The sequence below is a fragment of the Thamnophis elegans genome, chromosome Z (assembly GCF_009769535.1).
Source record: "Thamnophis elegans isolate rThaEle1 chromosome Z, rThaEle1.pri, whole genome shotgun sequence".
NCBI classification, from domain to species: Eukaryota; Metazoa; Chordata; class Lepidosauria; order Squamata; family Colubridae; genus Thamnophis; species Thamnophis elegans.
Window position 1 is genome coordinate 143,351,933 of NC_045558.1, and position 23,935 is coordinate 143,375,867.

At 48.8% G+C, this 23,935-nt stretch overlaps 1 protein-coding gene across 2 annotated transcripts in view; it reads right to left on the bottom strand.

Moving 5' to 3' along the window:
• Positions 1-23,935, bottom strand: part of CHD3 (chromodomain helicase DNA binding protein 3) — a 107,197-nt gene that overhangs the window by 14,721 nt on the left and 68,541 nt on the right. For both annotated transcript variants that reach the window (XM_032235087.1, XM_032235088.1), the window contains 10 exons: positions 23,016-23,157; positions 21,736-21,867; positions 16,702-16,819; positions 15,325-15,449; positions 13,618-13,849; positions 12,949-13,115; positions 11,261-11,438; positions 9,400-9,465; positions 8,398-8,483; positions 7,419-7,552 (listed from right to left, as the gene is read on the bottom strand). In XM_032235087.1, coding sequence (XP_032090978.1) covers positions 7,419-7,552; positions 8,398-8,483; positions 9,400-9,465; positions 11,261-11,438; positions 12,949-13,115; positions 13,618-13,849; positions 15,325-15,449; positions 16,702-16,819; positions 21,736-21,867; positions 23,016-23,157 — 1,380 coding nt within the window. The remainder of the gene's footprint in view (positions 1-7,418; positions 7,553-8,397; positions 8,484-9,399; positions 9,466-11,260; positions 11,439-12,948; positions 13,116-13,617; positions 13,850-15,324; positions 15,450-16,701; positions 16,820-21,735; positions 21,868-23,015; positions 23,158-23,935) is intronic.

A 23,935-nucleotide genomic window follows, 5' to 3' on the forward strand; every position in this document is an offset into this window, starting at 1 on the left:
CTCCCACAATCCCCCAGCCAGTATCACGGCAACTGTAAGGTGCCTGGGGAATTCTGGGAGTTGAAGTCTACATATCTTAAGATTGCCATGATGGCTGAGGAATTCTGGGAGTTGAAGTCCACCTATCTTAAGATTGCCATGATGGCTGAGGAATTCTGGGAGTTGGTCCACCTATCTTAAAGTTGCCATGATGGCTGAGGAATTCTGGGAGTTGATGTCCACATATCTTAAGATTGCCATGATGGCTGAGGAATTCTGGGAGTTGAAGTTTACACAGCTTAAGGTCGCCATGATGGCTGAGGAATTCTGGGAGTTGAAGTCTAGATATCTTAAAGTTGCCATGATGGCTGAGGAATTCTGGGAGTTGAAGTCCACCTATCTTAAAGTTGCCATGATGGCTGAGGAATTCTGGGAGTTGAAGTCCACATATCTTAAGATTGCCATGATGGCTGAGGAATTCTGGGAGTTGAAGTCTAGATATCTTAAAGTTGCCATGATGGCTGAGGAATTCTGGGAGTTGAAGTCCACCTATCTTAAGATTGCCATGATGGCTGAGGAATTCTGGGAGTTGAAGTCCACCTATCTTAAGATTGCCATGATGGCTGAGGAATTCTGGGAGTTGAAGTCCACCTATCTTAAGATTGCCATGATGGCTGAGGAATTCTGGGAGTTGGTCCACCTATCTTAAAGTTGCCATGATGGCTGAGGAATTCTGGGAGTTGATGTCCACATATCTTAAGATTGCCATGATGGCTGAGGAATTCTGGGAGTTGAAGTTTACACAGCTTAAGGTCGCCATGATGGCTGAGGAATTCTGGGAGTTGAAGTCTAGATATCTTAAAGTTGCCATGATGGCTGAGGAATTCTGGGAGTTGAAGTCCATATATCTTAAGATTGCCATGATGGCTGAGGAATTCTGGGAGTTGAAGTTTACACAGCTTAAGGTCGCCATGATGGCTGAGGAATTCTGGGAGTTGAAGTCTAGATATCTTAAAGTTGCCATGATGGCTGAGGAATTCTGGGAGTTGAAGTCCACCTATCTTAAGATTGCCATGATGGCTGAGGAATTCTGGGAGTTGAAGTCCACCTATCTTAAGATTGCCATGATGGCTGAGGAATTCTGGGAGTTGGTCCACCTATCTTAACGTTGCCATGATGGCTGAGGAATTCTGGGAGTTGATGTCCACATATCTTAAGATTGCCATGATGGCTGAGGAATTCTGGGAGTTGAAGTTTACACAGCTTAAGGTCGCCATGATGGCTGAGGAATTCTGGGAGTTGAAGTCTAGATATCTTAAAGTTGCCATGATGGCTGAGGAATTCTGGGAGTTGAAGTCCATATATCTTAAGATTGCCATGATGGCTGAGGAATTCTGGGAGTTGAAGTTTACACAGCTTAAGGTCGCCATGATGGCTGAGGAATTCTGGGAGTTGAAGTCTAGATATCTTAAAGTTGCCATGATGGCTGAGGAATTCTGGGAGTTGAAGTCCACCTATCTTAAAGTTGCCATGATGGCTGAGGAATTCTGGGAGTTGAAGTCCACATATCTTAAGATTGCCATGATGGCTGAGGAATTCTGGGAGTTGAAGTTTACACAGCTTAAGGTCGCCATGATGGCTGAGGAATTCTGGGAGTTGAAGTCTAGATATCTTAAAGTTGCCATGATGGCTGAGGAATTCTGGGAGTTGAAGTCCACATATCTTAAGATTGCCATGATGGCTGAGGAATTCTGGGAGTTGAAGTTTACACAGCTTAAGGTCGCCATGATGGCTGAGGAATTCTGGGAGTTGAAGTCTAGATATCTTAAAGTTGCCATGATGGCTGAGGAATTCTGGGAGTTGAAGTCCATATATCTTAAGATTGCCATGATGGCTGAGGAATTCTGGGAGTTGAAGTCCACCTATCTTAAGATTGCCATGATGGCTGAGGAATTCTGGGAGTTGAAGTCCACCTATCTTAAAGTTGCCATGATGGCTGAGGAATTCTGGGAGTTGAAGTCCACATATCTTAAGATTGCCATGATGGCTGAGGAATTCTGGGAGTTGAAGTTTACACAGCTTAAGGTCGCCATGATGGCTGAGGAATTCTGGGAGTTGAAGTCTAGATATCTTAAAGTTGCCATGATGGCTGAGGAATTCTGGGAGTTGAAGTCCACCTATCTTAAGATTGCCATGATGGCTGAGGAATTCTGGGAGTTGAAGTCCACCTATCTTAAGATTGCCATGATGGCTGAGGAATTCTGGGAGTTGAAGTCCACATATCTTAAGATTGCCATAATGGCTGAGGAATTCTGGGAGTTGAAGTCTAGATATCTTAAAGTTGCCATGATGGCTGAGGAATTCTGGGAGTTGAAGTCCATATATCTTAAGATTGCCATGATGGCTGAGGAATTCTGGGAGTTGAAGTTTACACAGCTTAAGGTCGCCATGATGGCTGAGGAATTCTGGGAGTTGATGTCCACACATCTAAAGGTTGCTAAGGCTGAGGCACACCGTCCTAGGAGCAGGGAGTGGAAATGTCTAGGTACGGATCCTAAAACCAATATTCCACACACACACACACCCCTCCATGCTTCTGGAACTTTCCTTTCCACCCGTTTGCCATCAGATTCTCATAGTACGTCTTCAACCTTCAAGATAGCCTCGGGGCTCTGTCGCTGTGGGCCAGCTTGGCAGAAGTCACGCCTTAGACCCGCCAATGCGCCTGGCCACAGCCTTCCCTTGCTCTGTGTCTGCTTGAGGGAGAGGAGGGCGTCCCTTCGGCTCAGCCTCCAGGAAAACACAGACAGATACAGGTGAGAAGGGGATGTCAGATGAGTAAGAGCCATCATCACTTGGCAAACAAAAGCATTGGGTCTCGTGGTGAAGGCACCAGGTTAGAAAGCCAGAGACTGGGAGTTCTAGTCCCGCCTTGGGCACGAAAGCAAACTGGGTAACTTTGGGCCAATGCTTCTGACACAAATGCAGATCAGGAGACCGGGAGTTCTAGTCCCACCTTAGGCATGAAAGGCGGCTGGGTGAATTTGGGACAATCACAACCGTAAGAGAATGGGAGTTCTAGTACTGCGTTAGGCACAAAAGCCAACTGGGTGAGGGTGACTTTGGGCCAATGCTTTTGACACAAATGCAGATCAGGAGACCAGGAGTTCTAGACCCACTTTAGGCATGAAAGACAGCTGGGTGAATTTGGGCCAATCACCAGGAGACCGGGAGTTCTAGTCCCACCTTAGGCATGAAAGACAGCTGGGTGAATTTCGGCGAATCACCAGGAGACTGGGAGTTCTAGACCCACTTTAGGCATGAAAGACAGCTGGGTGAATTTCGGCCAATCACCAGGAGACCGGGAGTTCTAGACCCACTTTAGGCATGAAAGACAGCTGGGTGATTTTGGGCCAATCACCAGGAGACCAGGAGTTCTAGTCCCACCTTAGGCATGAAATGCGGCTGGGTGAATTTGGGCCAATCACTACCGTAAGAGAATGGAAGTTCTAGTCCTGCGTTAGGCACAAAAGCCAACTGGGTGAGGGTGACTTTGGCGCAATGCTTCTGACACAAATACAGACCAGGAAACTGAGAGTTCTAGTCCCACTTTAGGCATGAAAGGTGGCTTGATGAATTTGGCCCAATCACCAGGAGACTTAGGAGTTGTAGCCCCGCCTTAGGCACGAAAAGTGAGTGAATGGCTTTGGGTCAGTTCCTCTGCCAGGCCCACAGTCAGATTCCTTTTAGGATTCTTGGCCTGCCACACTTTCTATCATTTTTTCTGTGCTGTTTCATGAGTGGGGAATGGGGAGTGGGGGGATAGTAAGGAGCAGAACGTGTTGTTGTCATAATAAAACATTCCTTTCTAGAAGCCCAAGGTCATCCTTTGTCTCTGCACCTCTGCACCTGACCGGAACCAGAGGGGTGGAAATGCCAACGTGGCAGAGGAAGATTGGACCATGGGATGGACATATGGGTGTGGGGGCAAGATTTTGAACTTTCAGCTGGGTGGAAACCCAGGAAGCTTTCAGATTCGGGTTTTCCACCGTTTGTACCAACATGTCTCTCTTATTAAATTGGAACTTTGATGAAAGCTATGCCTTGAACTCTGATTTAATTCTGGATGATATTTAGAACGCTGACATCCTCTTTCTCAGCCCAACCTACCGAACAAGGTTGTTGTTGTGGTGGGCAAAGGAGGAAAAAGACACGTTGGATTATGTTCACCGGCTTGAATTATTTGTAAACGAAATAATAAAGTGGGAATAAGTCAATAAAGAATAGGACTATTCCGCATACGCCCTCAATCCTCGACAAACCAAAACACACAAGAATAAAGAAAATCAGATTCTTTAAATTTTCTTCACCCGGTCTGGAAATCTCCGGAGAGACACGGGCGAAGCCAAGCCCCCCCCCCCCCCCAGCACACAAAGAGGGAGGGTCACGAGGATTTGGGCAATGCGGCTTCAACTGACGAGAGGGAAGAGTAGAAGATAATATTTAGTGGTGTTCCCAAGAGCCCTCCCACGGCTACTGACAGGGAGAGACACTTGTATGTAAACAGAGAGCAGAGCCCACTCCTTCGGGCCACTGATAATGTCACTTAGTAGAGTCACGAGACGTCTGCAAGGAAGCAGCCAAGGTCAGAGGGCACCAAGGACCCCGCCGTCCTCTTCCTCCTACTCTCTTCTAGCACTGATGATTCGATCCCAGGTCGAGGCAGATATTTCTCTCTCTGGGCACACTGAGAATGTATCTGCCGAAGGAAACTCTGCCTTGGCGACAAGGAAGGGCATCCGGCCATTAAAAAAATACTCTGCTAGCTCCATTCGGTTGCCCAGACTCTACCCCCACAAGGGATTCTGGGGTCATTCAAAGAGGATGATGATGATTGATGATGTCACTTAGTTGGGTCATGAAACGTCTGCAAGAACCCCCCCCCCCCCCAAGAAAGCAGTAAGGATCCCCCAGGGAGGGAAGAGGCAAAAAGAAGAAAGGTATTATGGCCCACCAGCAGAGCCAGCAGCCGATTCGGGCAGCTAGGAGGTTGGGGAGGAAGATGGGCCATTCCTGGAGTCTGGGGAAGGCTCGGACGAGGGCTCTGCGTCAGAGGCAGAGAGGGGGCCAGGGCCGTCCGACAGTTATCAGCTGCCTTCGGAGTCAGACATCAGTGAGGCAGAAGAACATCTGGAGCCTGTTCCCAGTGTGTGCATGCACAGAGCTGCCAGATGAAGGGAAGAGCTAAAGAACAGGGGTCGACTTCGGAGTAAGGCCACAGGTGGACGGTGAATGGCCCCTCCCAGAGGAAATAAAAGAGGGAGCGAAAGGGGAGTGGAGTTTGCAGGAGACGATTAGTTCGCTTCATTGGTTCAGAGACTCCTTGCCAAGTTTGGCAGATCTCGGCCTGGCCGCTCTCCAAGGCAGATAAGGTCTGTGACTGTAAATCCTCCCTTGAAAGACTTTGCTGGAGGTGAAGGAGCAGAATTCACAGTCAATGAATAAAAGGGATTTCGTCGGGACAAGGAGTTTGCTTCAGGCTCTCGGGAAGCCTCGGTTAGAACAGAAGGAAAGCTGATTCATGGCTGCCAGTGTTTCTCCAGTGCCACCAATGGTCTATCGTGTATGCCCGGAGTACCGCTTACTACTGGAGTAGCCGAGGCAGCTTCAGGGGCTAAGCCAGTTCCCCAGAGAGCGAGCTCACTGAACGAGCAAACAGACTTTGGCAGGGAGACCGAGTTTCCCCCATCCGTCATTTGTTACTCGTGAAACAAACCGCTGGCGTTAATCTTTTGGCGATGCGCCTTTCCGCCCCCCCCCCCTCTTCCCGAAGACAAACGGGCTACAAATGCCCTCTTCAAAACTGTCACCTTCCCAGCGTATCACGGGAGATACAAAAACAGGAAAGCCCCGGCGGAGCAACGACGTTAGCGAGAGACAGGGTAAAAGGCGTGTGACACAGCCTGTCACGCACAGCTCATGAAGCTTCAGAAGGCTCCAGCAGGCCCCACCGAGGATGGTTTTTTTGGGACCTCCAGATTGTTCTGACCGAGGCTTCCCGAGGGCCTGAAGCAAACTCCTTCTCCCGACAACCCCCCCCTTTTATTAATTGACTGTGAGTTCTGCTCCTTCCCGTCCAGCAAAGTCTTTCAAGGGAGGATTTACAGTCACAGACCTTATCTGGCTTGGAGAGCGTCCAGGCCGAGATCTGCAGAACTTGGCCAGGAGCCTCGGAGAGTCCCGAACCAATGAAGCGAACTCCTGCAAACTCCACTCCCCTGTCGCTCCTCTTTTATTTCCTCTGAGAGGGGCCATTCACCGTCCACCTGTGGCCTTCCTCCCAAGTCAACCCCTGTTCTTTAGCTGTTCCCTTCGTCTGGCAACTCTGTGCATGCGTGCACTGGGAACAGGCTCCAGCTGTTCTTCTGCCTCACAGATGTCTGACTCTGAAGGCAGCTGATAACTGTCAGACGGCCCTGGCCCCCTCACTGCCTCCGACACAGAACCCTCATCGGAGCCTTCCTCAGACTCCAGGACTGGCCCATCTTCCTCCCCAACCTCCTCACTCTCCAAATTGGCTGCCAGTTCCACTGGCGGGCCAAAACACAGTTGAGTAGTGGCTGCCACAACCTTCATAGGCTGAGGATGGACACACACGCACAGACAGAGGCAACGACAAAGGAAGGCTTCCTGCCTCTGACCCCAGGCAAGATCAGAGGCTTCCCCCCTGAAAGTGAATGGGTGGGTGGTCTGTCTGGAGAAGGCTGCTCTCTGAATGTGATCAAAACACAGACACTTCAAGACCCTGCTAGGTAACATTATCAGTGCTAGAAAGGAGTGGGGTTTGTGGAGAGGAGGAGGAGGAGGAGGAGGAGGAGGAGGAGGAGGACAATGGACTCCTTGGTGCTCTCTTGGTGTGTGGCTTTCTTGCAGACGTTTCACGACCCAACTAGGTAACGCCATCAGTGCTGAGATGTGACGCCTGCTTCTGAATCCCCAGGAAGGCTTTCGTGATGAAGACAAGGCCGAATGGTTCGGCATCATTCCAAAAGGCAGGAAAAGAACAATGGGCTTAAAAGGGCAAGGAGGTCGATTTGTATGGAACACCAGAATCTCTTCCTCAACAGAGGTTCAAAAACGGGACGGTCAGATAGACTGCTGCTTCCTGGAAGTGTCTGAACCGAGCACGGATTCCGTACAATGAGCAGGGAGACCCTCGCAACCATCTGCCCCCAAATCCTCGACAAATTCCACCCTTCGGATCGCAGAGCCTGAAAACAGCTGGTTTAATTAATCTTTTTTTTTTTTTTTTTTACAAAAATGGCAAATTCTGTGGCTTTCTTTGTTGTCCGTTTCCTCCCTCTCCCCCCCCCCCCCGGCAGCACCTTACAAGTAGGGTACTTTTAAGTTCCTAATCCCGCAAAGGAGAGGGTACCTACTTGAATTCCTTCTCCGTCTTGCCCCGCAGGTCCCGAACCAGCCACTGGGAAGTGAAGGCGTCCTGGGGAGGCATGCCCCAGCGCATGACGGCGTTCAGGAAGGCCTTGCGCTGACGGGTGTTGAATCCCAGCACCTGCAGGAAGAGACAGCGGCGCGCAGGCCGAGAGGTCAGCTCTGCCAAGGTCACCAGCGGTGTCTCAACACAGCGCAGGGCATCTTCGGATTACGACCGGTCGCTTTGGCAACAGATCCGACGTGCCGACGGAACTACCTGGGGTCTCTTACAACCGAGAGTCCAAGTTCTGATAGTCTCTCTGTTTCTCTTCTCTGTCTTCTCTTTTCTTCTCCCTCTCCTCTCTCCTCCCTTCTCTTCTCTCCTCTGCCCTCTTTTCTCTCTCCTCTCCCCTCTCCTCCTCCCCATCTCTTTCTCTCTTCTCTCCCCCCCTTCTCTCTCCTCTTCTCTCTCTCCTCCTCTCCCTTCTCTCTGTCTCTTCTCTCTCTCCTCCCCTTTTCTTCTCTCTTCTTTCCTCCTCCCCATCTCTCTTTCTCTCTTCTCTCCTCTTTTGTCTCTCCTGTCCCTCCCTTCTCTCTCCTCTCCTTTTCTCTTTTCTGTCTCTTCTCCCCTCTCTCTCCTCCTTCTTTCTCTCTCCTCTCCTCCTCCTCTCCCTTCTCTTCTCTCTGTCTCTTCTCTCTCCTCTCCAACTCCCTCCCTCTTCTCTTCTCTCTCTTCTGCTCTTCTCTTCTGTCTCTTCCCCCCTCTCCCTTCTCTCTCTCGTCCCGTCTCTCTCCTCCTCTCCCTTCTCTCTTTTCTCTGTCTCTTCTCCCCTCTCTCCTTGCCCTTCTCTCGTCTCCCCCCCTCTCCCTTCTCTTCTCTCTCTTCTGTCTCTCCTCCTCTCCCTTCTCTCTTTCTCTCCTCTCTTTCTCGCTTCTCTCCTCCCACATCATTCCCACTGCATTGCCACCGAGCTTGAATCTCACCTCAATGTTGCCCCCAACCCGTGCCAGAAGTGGGGGAAGAGGTTTGTCCTTCTCATTCCGAAGCTGCCTCCTGGACTGCCGGCGACCTTGATTGGCAGAGGGAGGAAGAAGACAAGCAAAGATTTCAGTCACTTGGAGGGAGGGATGCCCCCAAAAGGCCTCCCCTTCTCTCCACAAAGGAGGTGGCCAAGTCTCAAGCGAAGAAAAAAAATCCATGCCGTGGCCATGATTCACCCTTCAGACATAGCCAAATTTTCCAATGCTGGTTTACCCAACGCTGGATAGTCACTGGAACCAGGCATTCACAACCTCTGGTGGCAAGGAGTTCCACTGATTCATTGTTCTGTCTGTCAGGAAATTTCTCCTCAGTTCTAAGTTGCTTCTCTCTTTGATTAGTTTCCACCCATTGCTTCTTGTTCTACACTCAGGTGCCTTGGAGAATAGCTTAACTCCCCCTTCTTTGTGGCAACCCCTGAGATATTGGAAGACTGCTATCCTGTCTCCCCTGGTCCTTCTTTTCATTCAACTAGACACACCCAGTTCATGCAACCGTTCTTCCTATGTTTTATCCTCCACTCCCCTAATCATCTTTGTTGCTCTTCTCTGCACTCTTTCCAGAATCTCCACATCTTTTCTACATCACGGCATCCACCAAAACTGGATGCCGTATTCCAAGTGTGGCCTTACCAAGGGATTGTAAAGTGGTATTAACCCTTCACGTGATCTTGATTCTCTCCCTCTGTTGATGCAGCCTAGAACTGTGTTGGCTTTTTTGGCAGCTGCTGCACACGGCTGGCTCCTATTTTTAAATGGTTGTCCACTAGGACTCCAAGACCCCTCTTCCAGTTACTACTATTGAGCAAGGGGCCACACATTTCATTCTGTTCAGACCGAAGGCCGTACAAGGAAGGGAGTGTTCTAGATTGGATGCCTGGACTCTTAAAGGAGGCCTCAGAGCCTTTCCAGAACCTTCAGTACGAAGACCCAACCAGCCCTCATTACCTTCCGGCCTCTCGTCAAAATCTTCATCCTCCTCTTCAGAGCCGACGGAATATTCAGACTGATTGTCTGAAAACCAATACAGAGAAGAAGAAAAAAGAAAAACAGAATGCAGATTTGCAAGCGATACAAGACGGGGATTTTTTGGGATTAGCTCCCAAAATTGAAGTCCAGAAGAATAAAGCAAGTCTTTTGTTTTTCTCAAGCTTGTCCACTTTAGGACAGGTTGGACTCCACTCCCAGAATTCTCCAGCCAAGCCATGAAGCCCGCCCATCTTAAATCACACTGGCTGGAGGATTCTGGGAGTCGAAGTCCACCCATCTTAAAACACACTGACTGGGGGATTCATAAATAAAAATAAATAAAAAAGTAAAGATAAAGGTTCCCCTCGCAGATATGTGCTAGTCCTTCCCGACTCTAGGGGGCGGTGCTCATCTCCTTTTACAAAGTCATGTGGACGGCATGACTGAAGGCCGAAGGAGCATGGAAAGCTGCTCCCTTCCCACCGAAGGTGGTCCCTATTTTTCTCCTTGCATTTTTTACGTGCTTTCGAACAGCTAGGATGGCAGAAGCTGGGACAAGTCACGGGAGCTCACTCCGTTTACGCGGCGGCAAGGATTCGAAACGCCGAACTGCTAACCACCATCCCTCATATATATATATATGTGTGTGTGTGTGTGTGTGTGTGTTTTCTGAGGTTTTCACGGGTGTCAGTATGTAGGTCTCTAGTTATTTGGGTTTTCTCCCGCATAAAATTGGAGATGTCTTGGCAACGTTTCGACGAAGTCTCATTCATCATCTTCAGGCTACTTCAGACTTGGTGCTTCCAGGATCTCACATTACTCCTGGAAGCACCAAGCCTGAAGTAGCCTGAAGATGACGAATGAGACTTCATCGAAACGTCGCCAAGACATCTCCAATTTTACGCGGGAGAAAACCCGAATAACTAGAGACCTACATATATATATATATATATGCAAGACCTGCCTTATCATCCTTTTCTAGTACTATACCTAACAGAACTATCTTCTGCCAATTTCTCTGTTTTTGTACCCTGCCCCAAAAGACCCCTTACATAAGAGCTGAAGGACCCTTAACACAGTACGGACCTACAGTATAGATGCGTCTTCTCCGGGATCTTGAAAAACCCAACTTCTGCTCCCTTATTCACTAATTACTGGTTTATAGCTGTGTAGTTTTTGAGCAAACTCCAAAACCGCTACAAAAAAAGAGGGGGTAACAGTGGCCTACAGGTGGAGCTCGCGCCTCCCAAATGGAGGCCTAGGCAGAGTCAGATATTTTCCTCTCTGTGTGTATGATGAGAATGTATCTGCTGAACAAAACTCCGCATTGGCAACAGGGAAGGGCATCCGGCCATTAGAACACTCAGCTCCATTCAGTTGCCCCGATTCCACTCCGTAGGGGATTATGGGGTCGTTAAAAGAAGATGAGGACTAAACAAACTGTTGGAGGGTGGTGTGGTGGCCTAGAGGCGGAGCTCTCGCCTCACAATCAGGAGGCTGTGGGTTCGATCCTAGGTAGAGGCCGATATTTCTCTCTCTGGGTATAATTCCATTCCATTCCATTTATTAGACTTGTATGCGAATACAAGAATATATCTGCCGAATATAACTCCGCATTGGCAACAGGGAAAGGCATCCGGCCAGTAAACACTCAGCTTCATTCAACTCCCCAGACTCCACCCCTGCAAGGGATTATGGGGTCGTTAAAAGAGAAGTTTTTCAGCAAACTACGTGTCAGACTCAAAACCTGAAGCCGGTTTGGGTTTTAGCGGAGGTAGTGTCCGGGGGTGGGGGTGGGGGGGGACAGAGGGGTGCCGTTTTTCGTTTCTGAAGCACTGACCTTGGTCCTCTTGGGCAGCGTCGTTGTAGTTAACTTGCTTTCGCACCCGCTTCCCTTTGCCCAGATTGCGAGCCAGGTCCTCCTGCTGCTGCTCGTAATGATGCCTCAACAGTTTCTCCCAGTAATCGGGGTCAACGTTTTCTTCCTGCTTAATAATCTCCCGTTCAATCTCTTCAATCTATCGGTGGAGAGAGAGAGAGAGAGAGATAGGAAGAAAGAGGAAGAGAGAGGAGGAGAGAAAGAGAGAGAGAGGAAGAAAGAGGAAGAGAGAGAGAGAAGAGAGAGATTGGAACACACAAATACACACAGAGCAAAATGTCTCAACCTTGGCCACCTCAATGTGGGTGGACTTCAACTCCCTGAACCCCGCAGCCAGCTATTTTCCCACTCACATTGCTGAAGTCAAAGATATATTATGTCTACTGCATTCCCACCGTCTATTAAGAAAGTTACTTACCGTATTTTTCAGAGTATAAGATGCACCTTTTTCCCCGAAGAAAGAGGGTGAAAATCTGGGTGTGTCTTATATACTGAATACAGCATTTTTGGCCTCCCGAAACATCACCCCTTTGCAAAAATGGACATGCGGAGGGTTTGAGAGGCCTGCAAAGTGCTCCTGGGGAGGGCAAATACGAGCGACAAATGGGCCAGTTTTTGCTCGTTTTTGCTCCCCTCCCCCAACCTCCAGGAATACTCTACAAGCTTCCTGAATGCCCTTTTTGTGGCAAAAAATGGGCCCGTTTTTGCAAAAAACAGGATTTTCTTTCTCATTTTTGGGTCCTCCCCACCTAAAAAAAACATTTTCACAAAAAATGAGGCGTGCAGAGGGTTTGGGAGATCAGCAGAGTGCAAAAACTTTTTTTTAAAATTTACCTCTTCAAAATCTTGGTGCGTCTTATACTCCAAAAAATACGGCATGTATTAAGACAGTTGCAAAAAATGTGGAAAAGGTAGTCCAGACACATCCGTTGCAATATTTGAGAGGCTGCCCCAAAGAAGAGGGGGTCAACCGATACCCCAAGAGTCCAGAAGGCAGGACAAGAAGCAACGGATGGAGGAGAGGAACAACCTAGCACTGGAGAGAAACGTCTTCACAATTAACCAGTGGAACTGCTTGCCACCAGAAGTTGTGGGAGCTCCATCACTCGAGATTTTTAAGAAGAGCCTGGACAAACATTGGTCTGAAATGGTACAGTGTCTCCTGCTTGAGCAGGGGGTTGGACTAGAAGACCTCCAAGATCCCTTCCCACTCTGATGTTCTATGACTTTGTCCTATTCATGCTGAATGTGTCAGGGTTCCGACAGATGCCCTAATTAAATCATGAGCCTCCGGCCAAGCTTCAAAAGAAATCCAGTTATTTATCAGGAGCTTCATGTTGCAAGTTCCCAAGTGAAGCCAGCTCTGACCCCACTTAATTTACAGCCCAGTTATGACCCTGTTTCCCCACTCCTCCCAAGGTGTGGGGTTCTCCGGCTGCTGTAAGTAACCCTGGGATACAGCCTTGAAGAGACAAGTCTGGAATGTGCATCTGTCTTTTGCTGCTGTGCCATCTCATCGGTTTCCCACCCCCCATCCTTTCCTATGGCAACTCGAGAGCAGGCCAGGGATGCTTTGCGAGTCGAGAGAATGCTGGCAAACCTCTTTGCACCAGCTAAGACCCAAAAGCAGCCAAGATGCCACAACTGACCTTATCCTCTTCCCGAACCACGTACTGCGCCACCTTAAAGGAGCTGAGGTATTCGTTCATGTTCTGGACGTCGGCATCATCGGTGGCGTCCTGGTTACGGTCCAGGAGCCGGGCGATGGCTTCATTATCATAGTGGATAACGCTGCTGTCTTCCTCCTTGTTCTCGCCTGGAACAGGATGGGGAGGATAAAATATCACAGCTGCTTTGAGGAGGCAAAGTGCTGGGAGACAGAGGCAGATTTTTTTCCCCCTCATTTTCCTCCCCAAAAGCTAGGTGCATCTTATACTTCGGAGCATCTTATACTCCAAAACATACAGTACTTTCTCTTGAGAACCAAGGACATTCCAACACCTGATTAGGGGAAGGAGGAGTGAGGTCTCCGGGTAACCAGCAGCGCTTTGATTGAACCATGTGACTGATTGTTTTGAGAGTGACAAACTTTTACTTTTAATTAGGTGAAAACCACGGAAAAATTCAGAGTTGGTTTTCACCAGATCTGTGCCAATATGATACATCCAATAAAGCCATTCTTTTGAGGAATCTCGGTTTTGCTTGCTATGGATGCATTACTTGGAATCCAGAGTTACATTACTGCAATTAAATCTCCTGCTTAGAGGGATCACGCACGCGCGCATGCACACACACAGACACACGGTCCAGTCTCTCACCCTCATTTTCGTCTTTGAAGAGTTCCTCTGTGCCAAATTTGAGGATGTCGTCCAGTTCCTGCTTCGACATGCTCCCCGACTTGGAGCCCAGCCCTGGACGGACGACCAGGTGAGTCAGCATCATCTTGCGTTTGGCCACCTGGGTGATCCGTTCCTCCACGGAGGCCCGTGTGACGAAGCGGTAGATCATCACCTTGTTAGCCTGGCCGATCCGATGAGCTCTGCTGAAGGCCTGAAGGCGGGATGGGGAGCGAGGAAGGAAAAGAACCCCAAATTATGTATTTATTACGTATGTATTGGAATCTTTTTTTTTTAGCCCGCCTTTATTATTGTTTGTAAATAACTCAAGGGGACGAATAGATCAGTGATTCCTTCCTCCTCTTATTTTTCCCCACAACAACCCTGTGAGGCGAGCTGGACTGAGAGATTGGCCCAAAGTCCCCACCCCCCCAGCTTTCATACCTATGGTGGGTCTAGGACTAATGGTCATTTGATTGCAAGGCCATTATGTTAATCACTAGGCCAAACTAGCTTTATTCATATTGATAAATCAATCTATCTACCTACCTACTTACTCAACCCACCCACCCACTGATCAATCATCTCTCTCTAATCACCCTCTCTCTTTATCTTTTATCTAGCTATATCTATCTATCTATCTATCTATCTATCTATCTATCTATCTATCTATCTATCTATCTATCTAATCTATCTACCATCTATCTATTGTATCTGTCCATCCATCCATCCATCCATCCAGCCATCCATCCATCCATCCATCTTCCAGTCTGTCTATCTACAGTATATCAATCTATCATCTATCTGTCTGTCTGTCTCTATCTATCTCAGTATGTCTGTCTGTCTGTCCATCCATCCAGGTCTGTCCGTCCGTCCATCCATCCATCCAGTGTCTATCTGCATCTGTCTGTCTGTCTATCTTTCTATCCATCCATCCAACCATGTCTGTCTGTGTGTTTATCTTTCTGTCTATCTATCCATCCATCCAGGTCTGTCCGTCCGTCCATTCATCCATCCATCCATGTCTGTCTGTGTGTTTATCTGTCTGTCTTTCTATCTGTCCGTCTGTCCATCCATCCATCCATCTAGTGTCCATCCATCCATCCAGGTCTGTCTGTGTGTTTATCTTTCTGTCTATCTATCAATCAATCAATCAATCTGCCTGTCTTCTATCCATCCATCCATCTATCTAGTGTCTGTCTGTCTATCATCCATCTATCTATCTATCTATCTATCTATCTATCTATCCATCCATCCATCCATCCATCCATCCATCCATCCATCCATTTATCCATCTATCATCTATCCAATTTATTGGCCGTCCATCTTATCATCAGGTAACTCTGGGTAGCTTACAGAACATCCCTACATTCAGATCGATAGGAAATGAATCAAGGACGCTTGGGATGGAGGGAGAATTGAGGGTGGGCTTCCCAATAAATTTGGACCTGCCTGAAGACATTAATGGAAGGCAGAGACAGCATCCAACTGAGGCTTACGACACCTTCACACATCTCTTAAATCCTAATCCTAAATCAAAAGCAATGGATGGCATGGCTTGCTTTGGATGAGCGGGGCTCCTTGTGAAGGGCCAGAGGGTAGAATCTTTGGGCTGATATCCACCCCCACCTCCCCCAAAGGACCATTCCTCGCGTTTGCTGTGTCTGCCTGACAGAGAAGGAGACTCGCCTGGATATCATTGTGGGGATTCCAGTCAGAATCGAAGATGATCACCGTGTCTGCCGTGGCCAAATTGATCCCTAAACCGCCAGCTCGCGTCGAGAGCAGGAAGCAGAACTGCTGAGCTCCTGGGGCTGGAAAGGAATGGTTGGGTGAGTAACTGAGGGGAGGGAGGGGAGACACCACCACCCCCAAGGTGAAATATTGAATATTTGGAACACTGTTGGAAATTGCTTGCTTGCTGCAGCCAAGAAAGGGAGAGGAATTTCAAAACACAAAGGCCATCTCCTGTCTCCATATCGCCGTTTCCCTGAAAATAAGCCCTAGCATGTGTTTTGCATGTCCTACCTCCAAAATAACCCACGCTTAAGAACCTGCGGCGCCGCCCGTCCATTCCACTTGGTTGCTCACAGTGACACGGCCACGAGGTGACGCTGGGCAGTGGAGCCGTCCCACGTGCCCCACACCAACCTCACGGCCCCCACAGTCAGGCTATCCACATGCAGGAGTCCAGGTGGCCGCCAACCCACTCCTGCTTGCTGGTGGCCGCAACGGAGGCTGAGCGGTGTGTTGGGTGCCACATCCGTGAGGCAGACGTTGGGGCGTGGATGGCCTCTGAGGTAGGCTGGTGCGGGGCGCGTGAGGCAGCTGCAGTGCCCCCACCTCACCTGGCGGCCCCGGCCTGTCGCTTGGCCTCCTGCTCCGCAAGCGGAAGTGGGCCGACGGCTACGCAGGGTCTTGCTGGATGGGGCTTTTGGGAGTCGCTGCCATGAGACAGATGTCAAGGTGTAGGTGACTTGGCTGTGTGGGCCCTGAGGTGAACCAGTGAGGGGGCAATGGGCAGCTCTATCCCCTCCTGCACTGCAGGGCCTCCTGCCCCACTGGGAACAAGCAGAAGAAGTGGGTACGTGGAAAAAATAAGACACTCCCTCCTAGGGCTTATTTGGGGGCCCAAAACAAAGTAAGACCCGGTTTTATTTTGGGGGAAACACAGGTAATCACCTCAAGTGGCTTTTGTAAAGGTAAACATCTGTGCTAGTCGTTCCCAACTCTAGGGGGCGGTGCTCATCTCCGTTTCAAAACCAAAGAGCCAGCGCTGTCCGAAGACGTCTCCGTGGTCATGTGGCCGGCGTGACTCAATGCCGAAGGCGCACGGAACGCTTTTCCCTTCCCACCAAAGGTGGCTCCTATTTTTCTACCTGCATTTTTTACCTGCTTTCGAACGGCTAGGTTGGCAGAAGCTGGGACAAGTCCCGGGAGCTCCCTCCGTTATGCGGCGCTAGGGGTTCAAACCGCCAAACCACCGAACTTCTGATCGACAAGCTGGGCGTTTTAGCCCCTGAGTTACCAAGTCCCCTTTTTGTATTTTGTGGCCTCGGTACTCACCGTTAAATCTATCTATGGCTTCTTGGCGCAAGGCTCCGGTAATGCCGCCATCTATCCGTTCGTACTTGTAGCCCTCGTAGTCAAGGAAGTCCTCAAGCAGGTCCAGCATTTTGGTCATCTGGGAAAAACAGACACACACACGTAAGCAAGACTCAAGTCAGAAGGGGAAGAAGGCAGGTGTGAAACCTCACTGTCATGAGAATACGGCCCCGTTTTGGCTTCTCCAAAAGTCGAACGTCTCGAGAAAAATGAAAGCACCCTCGGTCCTCCACTTACGACGGCTTGTTTAGTGACCGTTCGAAGTTGCAACAGCTCTGGGAAAAGGGACTCACGACCGTTTTTCACACTGAGGGCCCTCGCAGCATCCCCATAGTCACGAGATCAGAATCCAGGCGCTTAGCAACGGAACCATCACAAGAGACCGCCAAATCGGGCAACTCAACCTAACCGCGGTCTCACTTAGCAACAGGAAATCACGGTCGTAAGTGGTGGACTACCTATAACTGCTGTTTCAAAAACTTTTTTATAACTTCGTAAAACAGGCAGCAAGTTTTGCCAGGAAACGTGCAGAGCTGGAAGGGACCTCAGAGGTCTTCTAGTCCAACCCCCTGCTCAAGCAGGAGAACCTGTACAATCCCAGACAAGTGGCTGTCCAGACTCTTCTTCAAAATCTCCAATATTGGGGCATTCACAACTTCTGGAGGCAACTTCTGTTCCACTGATTAATTGTTCTCACTGTCAGGAAATTCCTCCTCAGTTCTAAGTTGCTTCTCTCCTTGATTAGTTTCCACCCATTGCTTCTTGTTTTGCCCTCAGGTGCCTTGGAGAATAGTTTGACTCCCTCTTCTTTGTGGCAACCCCTGAGATATTGGAAGACTGCTATCATGTCTCCCCTGGTCCTTCTTTTCATTAAACTGGACATATCCAGTTCCTGCAACCGTTCTTCATATGTTTTAGTCTCCAGTCCCCTAATCCTCTCTGTTGCTCTTCTCTGCACTCTTTCTAGAGTCTCCACATCTTTTCTACAACGTGGCGACCAAAATTGGATGCCGTATTCCAAGTGTGGTCTTACTAAGCCCTTACAATTCATAATCCGTCGGCTATCATCCTTTAACAATGCAAAGAAGCCAGAATAACTCTCCACTTAACCACAAATCACCCATGCAAGTGCCGAAAAGCCAAGATTAATCAGAACGGAGCAGGAATACGCTCGAGAGCAATTCAGAATCGCCCTGGCCACTTCAGGCGAGAGCGAGGCGTATTTCTTGATAAATTGCAAAATGCAGAGATGTTTCTGCAGCTTCTCCGGGAAGCAGTGAGTGGAATGAACGTCCAAACTGCCCTCACTACACACACACACACACACACACACACACATGTGTACAGGTACACATATATACATACATACATACACACACAAACACACATATACATATATGCTTTTCTGCCTGGAAGGCTCCTAGAGTGGAACTGAAAGGCAAAAGGGAAGCAATATGCTCCCTCCCATATTTGGCACACCAGGTGCTTTGACATAACACTTAATCATTACCTTGGCTCAGCTGATAAGAGAGAGAGTTTGTGGCTTAGAGGCTAATACAACTGCCTAACATGTAAAAACAGCCCAGGTTCAAATCCCAGTAAGGGTATGGCTAGCTGATGAGAGCTAAATAGTTTGAAATAGATCTATACTAGACTCCCTTTGTTTATTTATCAGCACAAATGCAACACACACACACACACACAAACATATATTTATATATACATATCCATACATATGCTGGTCTTGTTGTATTCATGTCTTTTCCCGTGCAAGATTGAAATTGTCTTGGCAAAGTTTCGGAGAGGTCTTACTTGCCATCTTCAGGCTGGTGTTTTCGGCTTAAAGCGTGGTCGGAGCTGCCGTTTTTCTAAAATCTTGGTGGGGGTGTGTGGAGTGCTGGCTTTGTTTCAATAAATTGATTGATTGGTTGTGTGGTTGTATCATGATTGGTAGACTGGTGCTGATTGGTGCTGGCTGTGTGTCCGTTGTTTTTTCGTGTTGTAACGGCCTGGGTGGTGGGTGGGGCTCGTTTGTTGACTAGGGCTGGTTTCCAGATCTCTGGTAGGCGGGAGGCATCGTCATATTTATTCATGTTGTGGGGGTGTTTCTCTATTTGGATGGCTTCCATAATGATTCTCTTGTTGAAGTGTTCAGTTTTGGAGATTAATTTGGTTCCTTCAAAATCAATTTCATGTCCTGTAGCTTTAAGGTAGCTATGACCACGCTTTAAGCCGAAAACACCAGCCTGAAGATGGCGAGTGAGACTTCGCCGAAACGTTGCCAAGACAATCTCAATCTTACATGGGGAAAGACCCGAATACAACAAGACCAGCATACCTACACCCGTGAAAATCTACGAAAAAATAATCTACATATACATATGCATACATACAAACATACATATACACACACACACACACACACACATATATATATACATATGTACATATACATATACATATAGACATATATGTGTTGTGTCACAACCCCTGGTATGCCCAAATATGGGAGGAGGCATACTGCTTCCTTTCTCTGTCTATCGGCTCATCACAAGAGATCATCACGACAGAAAGCCATTATTTTTACAGTTGCCTTTGTTACATTTGTGTTGAATTTGTGTGATAAATAAATAAATAAATGGAGACTAGTATAGATCTATTTCAAGTTATTTAGCTCTCATCAGCTAGCCATACCCTTAACTGGGAATCGAACCTGGGCTGTATTACATATCAGGCAGTTATATTAGCCACTACGCCACAGGCTCTCTTCCTTTATCAGCTAGGCCAGGGAAATAGGTATGTGTTGTGTCACAACACCTGGTATGCCTAAATATGTAATACAGCCCAGGTTCGAATCCCAGTAAGGGTATGGTTAGCTGATGAGAGCTAAATAGCTTGAAATAGATCTATACTAGTCTCCCTTTATTTATTTATCAGCACAAATGCAACACAAATATACATATATACATTTATACATATGTACATATATACGTACACACACACACACACACATATATATATATATATACATATACATATACATACATACATATATATATACACACACAAACACACACACACACATTTATACACACACACACACACACACACACACGCACACAGACACACGTGGTGGTATTTTGCCGGTTCGGACCAGTTCGCCCAAACCAGTAGTGGAAGCCGCGGGTGGCCCCGCCCATCTGCCCTGGCTCCATGGCATCCCATTTAGGCCCTTTTTTAAGCCAAAGCGCATGCGCTCCCATTTGAGAACCGCTAGGGAAGGTAAGCGAATGCTACCCGCTATGCGTTCCTTGCCATCCTCCCAGGAAGGCGGGTGAGAAGGAAACGTCCGTCAGTAGAGCTGACAACCATAGACAGAATTCTTTTATTGGCCGAGGGTGACTGGACATACAAGTGATTGGACGTCTTGTATGTCCAATCACACTCGGCCAATAAAATAATTCTATGTATTCACAACTGCCAAGGTGGGACACGCGATTTATGGAGCTTTTCGACCAACGGTGGAGATATCCAAGAAACGGAACGTTTTAGAAGGAAACAGAGCGTTGAATGGCACGTGGGCAGATTCGTTTGCTTTCACTGCTGACGGGACTGGTTTGCCAGTAGGCTTAATATGTGGTAAGAATTTGGCAAACAACAAAAAGCCGAATGCGTTGCAAGGCATTTCCAGAATAAACACTCAGCGTTTGCTGAAAAATATCCGGATGGAGATGAGAAAAAGGGGGGAGGGGAGAGAGAGAGAGAAACAGCCATTTCGGAACATTTTGGATGTCAAAAGGGTTTCTGTGGCTCCCGGTGTTTTTTTTTTCTGTGGGAAACGGGTTCAAATGGCTTTTTGAGGGTTTAAGGTTGCCGACCTCTGACCTAGACCCAAGCTGCCATTGAGAAACTGAAAGGAAAATACTCAGCAAATGGGGTAAATGGTGGGGGGGGGGGAAATAAGTCGCAATAGAAAAAGAACTAAGCTGGCTTACAGACAGGGCTAAACCCTGGCAGCTTTAAGAGGGGAACTCAGTTTCCGATGCTCTCTGAGCTTGGTGGTTTTCTTGCAGATGTTTCGGGACCCAACTAGAGAACGTCATCAGTGTTAGAAGGAAGGAGGGGGTTTGCTCTCTGTTTATAATAGTGCCCTGTCAGTGTTGTTGGTAGGAGTGATCCTGGTTTCCCTGAGAAACGTCCCACCACTGACACCAACACCGGCAGAGCAAGCCACAAGTATATAAACAAGAGAGCAATCCTCACTTCTTTCTAGCACTGATGATGTTCCCTAGCTGGGTCATGAAATGTCTGCAAGAAAACCACCAAGCTCAGAGAGAATGAAGGACCCAACAGTCCTTTTCCTCTTCCTCCTCCTCCTCCATTCCTCCTCCTCCTCTCCCTCCCCTCCTCCTCCTCTCTGCAAACCTCACTTCTTTCTACCACTGATGATGTTACCTAGCTGGGTCGTGAAACATCTGCAAGAAAACCACCAAGCTCAGAGAGCACCAAGGACCCCACAGTCCTTTTCCTCTTCCTCCTCCATTCCTTCTCCTCCTCTCCCTCCCCTTCCCCTCCTCCTCCTCCTCTCTGTAAACCACACTTCCTTCTACCACTGATGATGTTACCTAGCTGGGTCGTGAAACGTCTGCAAGAAAACCACCAAGGACCCCACAGTCTTCCCCCCACCCCCTTCCTCCTCTTCCTCATCCTGTCTACAAACCCCTTCTAGCACTGATGATGTTCCTTAGTTGGGTCGTGAAAAGTCTGCAAGAAAACTATAAAGTTCAGAGAGCACCAAGGACCCCAGTGTTCTCCTCCCCCCTTCCTCCTCCTCCTCTTCCTCCCCCATGACTGCTGTCATGTCTCCCCTGGTCCTTCTTCTCTGCACTCTTTCTAGGATCTCGAGCACTCTAGTGAGCCTGCTGTGATTTTTCTGGCAAGGCTGTCACACACACACACACAGAGGGCAATCCGCACCTGAGCCCCATTTTTTACCTGGGAGAAGATGAGCACTCGGTGGCCCTGCTCCTTCAGCTTCCTCAGCATCTTCTGCAGAAGCATCAGTTTCCCAGAGGCCTTGATGAGCCCCCCACCTTCGTAGGCACCGCTTGGCAGCTTGGGAGATTCCTGCCGGGACAAAAGACAGCGGCGGTCAGTCTTCCTGCGGAAAATAACACCGGTGTGTGTGTGTGTGTGTCTGTGTGTGTGATCCTAAGTTTTTGGATGAGTAGGGAGGGAAAGCCCGGAGAACTGGACGAAGGAGCTGATTGGCAACCAAGGCTCTGTTGCGTGGCTTCCCAAGGTTAAACGTGGCGTACTCGGGGATCTCTTGAGTGCGGTCGTTTCCTTGCAGGCATTTCAGGACCCAGCTAGGCAGTATCATCAGCACTTGAAAGGGGTGTGATTTATGGGGAGGGGGAGGAGGAGGAGAGAGGAAGAAGAGGGGGGGGAAGAAGGAGGAGGAGGAGGAAGAAGAAGAAGAAGAGGAAGAGGAAGGGGAAGAAGAAGAAGAAGAAGAAGGGAAAGAAGGAGGAGGAGAAGGAAGAGGAGGAGGAGAAGGAAGGAAGGAAGGACAATGAGTCCTCTGGGGTCCTTGGTGGTCTCTTAACTGGGTGGTTTTCTTACAGATGTTTAACCAAGGACCCCAGAATCCTCCTCCTCTTCCATCTTCTCCTCCTCCTCCCTCCCTTCCTTATCTTTCCCCCACTCCCTTCCAGCACTGATGATGTTCCCTCGTTGAGTCACGAAACGTCTGCAAGAAAGCAACCCAACTCAGAGAGCACGAAGGATCCCACGATCCTCCCCTTCCTCCTCCTCCTCTCCACAGACCCCACTCCCTTCTAGCACTGACAACGTTCCCTAGCTGGGTCATGAAATGTGTGTAAGAAGACCACCAAGCTCAGAGAGCACCAAGGACCACACAGTCCTCCTCCTCCTCTCCCCTCTTCCTCCACTCCATAAATCCTCCCTTCTAGAACTGACGACGTTCCCTAGCAGGGTCACGAAACATCTGCAAGAAAACAAGCAAGCTCAGAAAACACCAAGGACCCCATAGTCTTCCTCCTCCTCCTCCCCCCTCCACTTCGTGAACCCCCTTTCCTTCTGGAACTGATGATGTTACCTAGTTGGGTTAGGAAACGTCTGCAAGAAAAGCACAAAGCTCAGAGTCCCCCCAAGGAGCCCGACCCTGAGCTGCAAGTATCCCCTTCTATGGATGCAAGACTAAGGGGCCGAGTTCCAAACTCCCCTGGCACCCGCTGGGCTGGCAAACGTACCATCGCCGCGACGGGGAAGAGGTAGGGGTGATTGCAGCATTTCTTCAAGTCCATCATGATGTTGAGCAAGGAGACCTGGTTCCCGCCCCCGCGGGAGTTCAGAGCTTCGAAGTTGCGAGTCAAGATATATTTATAATATTTCCTGATTTGGGGGAAAAGGGAGAGTTAGCGGCGGGGGGGGGGGAAATAAGAAGGGAAAGGGAATTACGTAAGAAAAGGTGCTATAATCTACATACTCACAGAAGCACATATAATAACTTTATGGAAGGGGTGGGGGGAAATCCCATAACTAGATGGGGAGATCGTTCACCCAGTTGCTGAGTTGATCCATTTGGGGGGGGGGGGTGTTCATTAAATAGGCTGGAGCCCAGCTGCTATGTCACGGATATATGAGCCTCGGTGGCGCAATGGTAAGTGTGCAGTACTGCAGGCTACTTCTGCTGATCACCGGCTGCCAGCAGTTTGGCAGTTCGAATCTCACCAGGCTCAAGGTCGACTCAGCCTTCCGTCCTTCCGAGGTGGGTGAAAATGAAAACCCAGATTGTTGGTGGTGGGGGGGGGAGGCAAGAGGCTGACTCTGTAAACCGCTTAGAGAGGCCTGGGAAGCACTGAGAAGTGGTATATAAGTCTAAGGGCTGTGGCTATTGCTATATAAATGTGCTTACAGCTGCTAGGCCCGTGATGGGCAACCTATGGATGCGGGCCAGAGGTGGCACCCTGAGCCCTCTCTGTGGGCACGCGTGCCGTCACCAGCTGGTCTTCGTGGGCACTGGAGTACCAGAAAATGGCCCCCAAAATAGTCAAAAACACCCCAAAACCAGACCATTTTTCCGGGCTGTTTTCACGCAGTTTTTCAGGCTAAAAACGGTCCAGAAAAAAGCCTGAAAACAGCCAGAAAAACGGTCAGGCGTGTGCCGGTG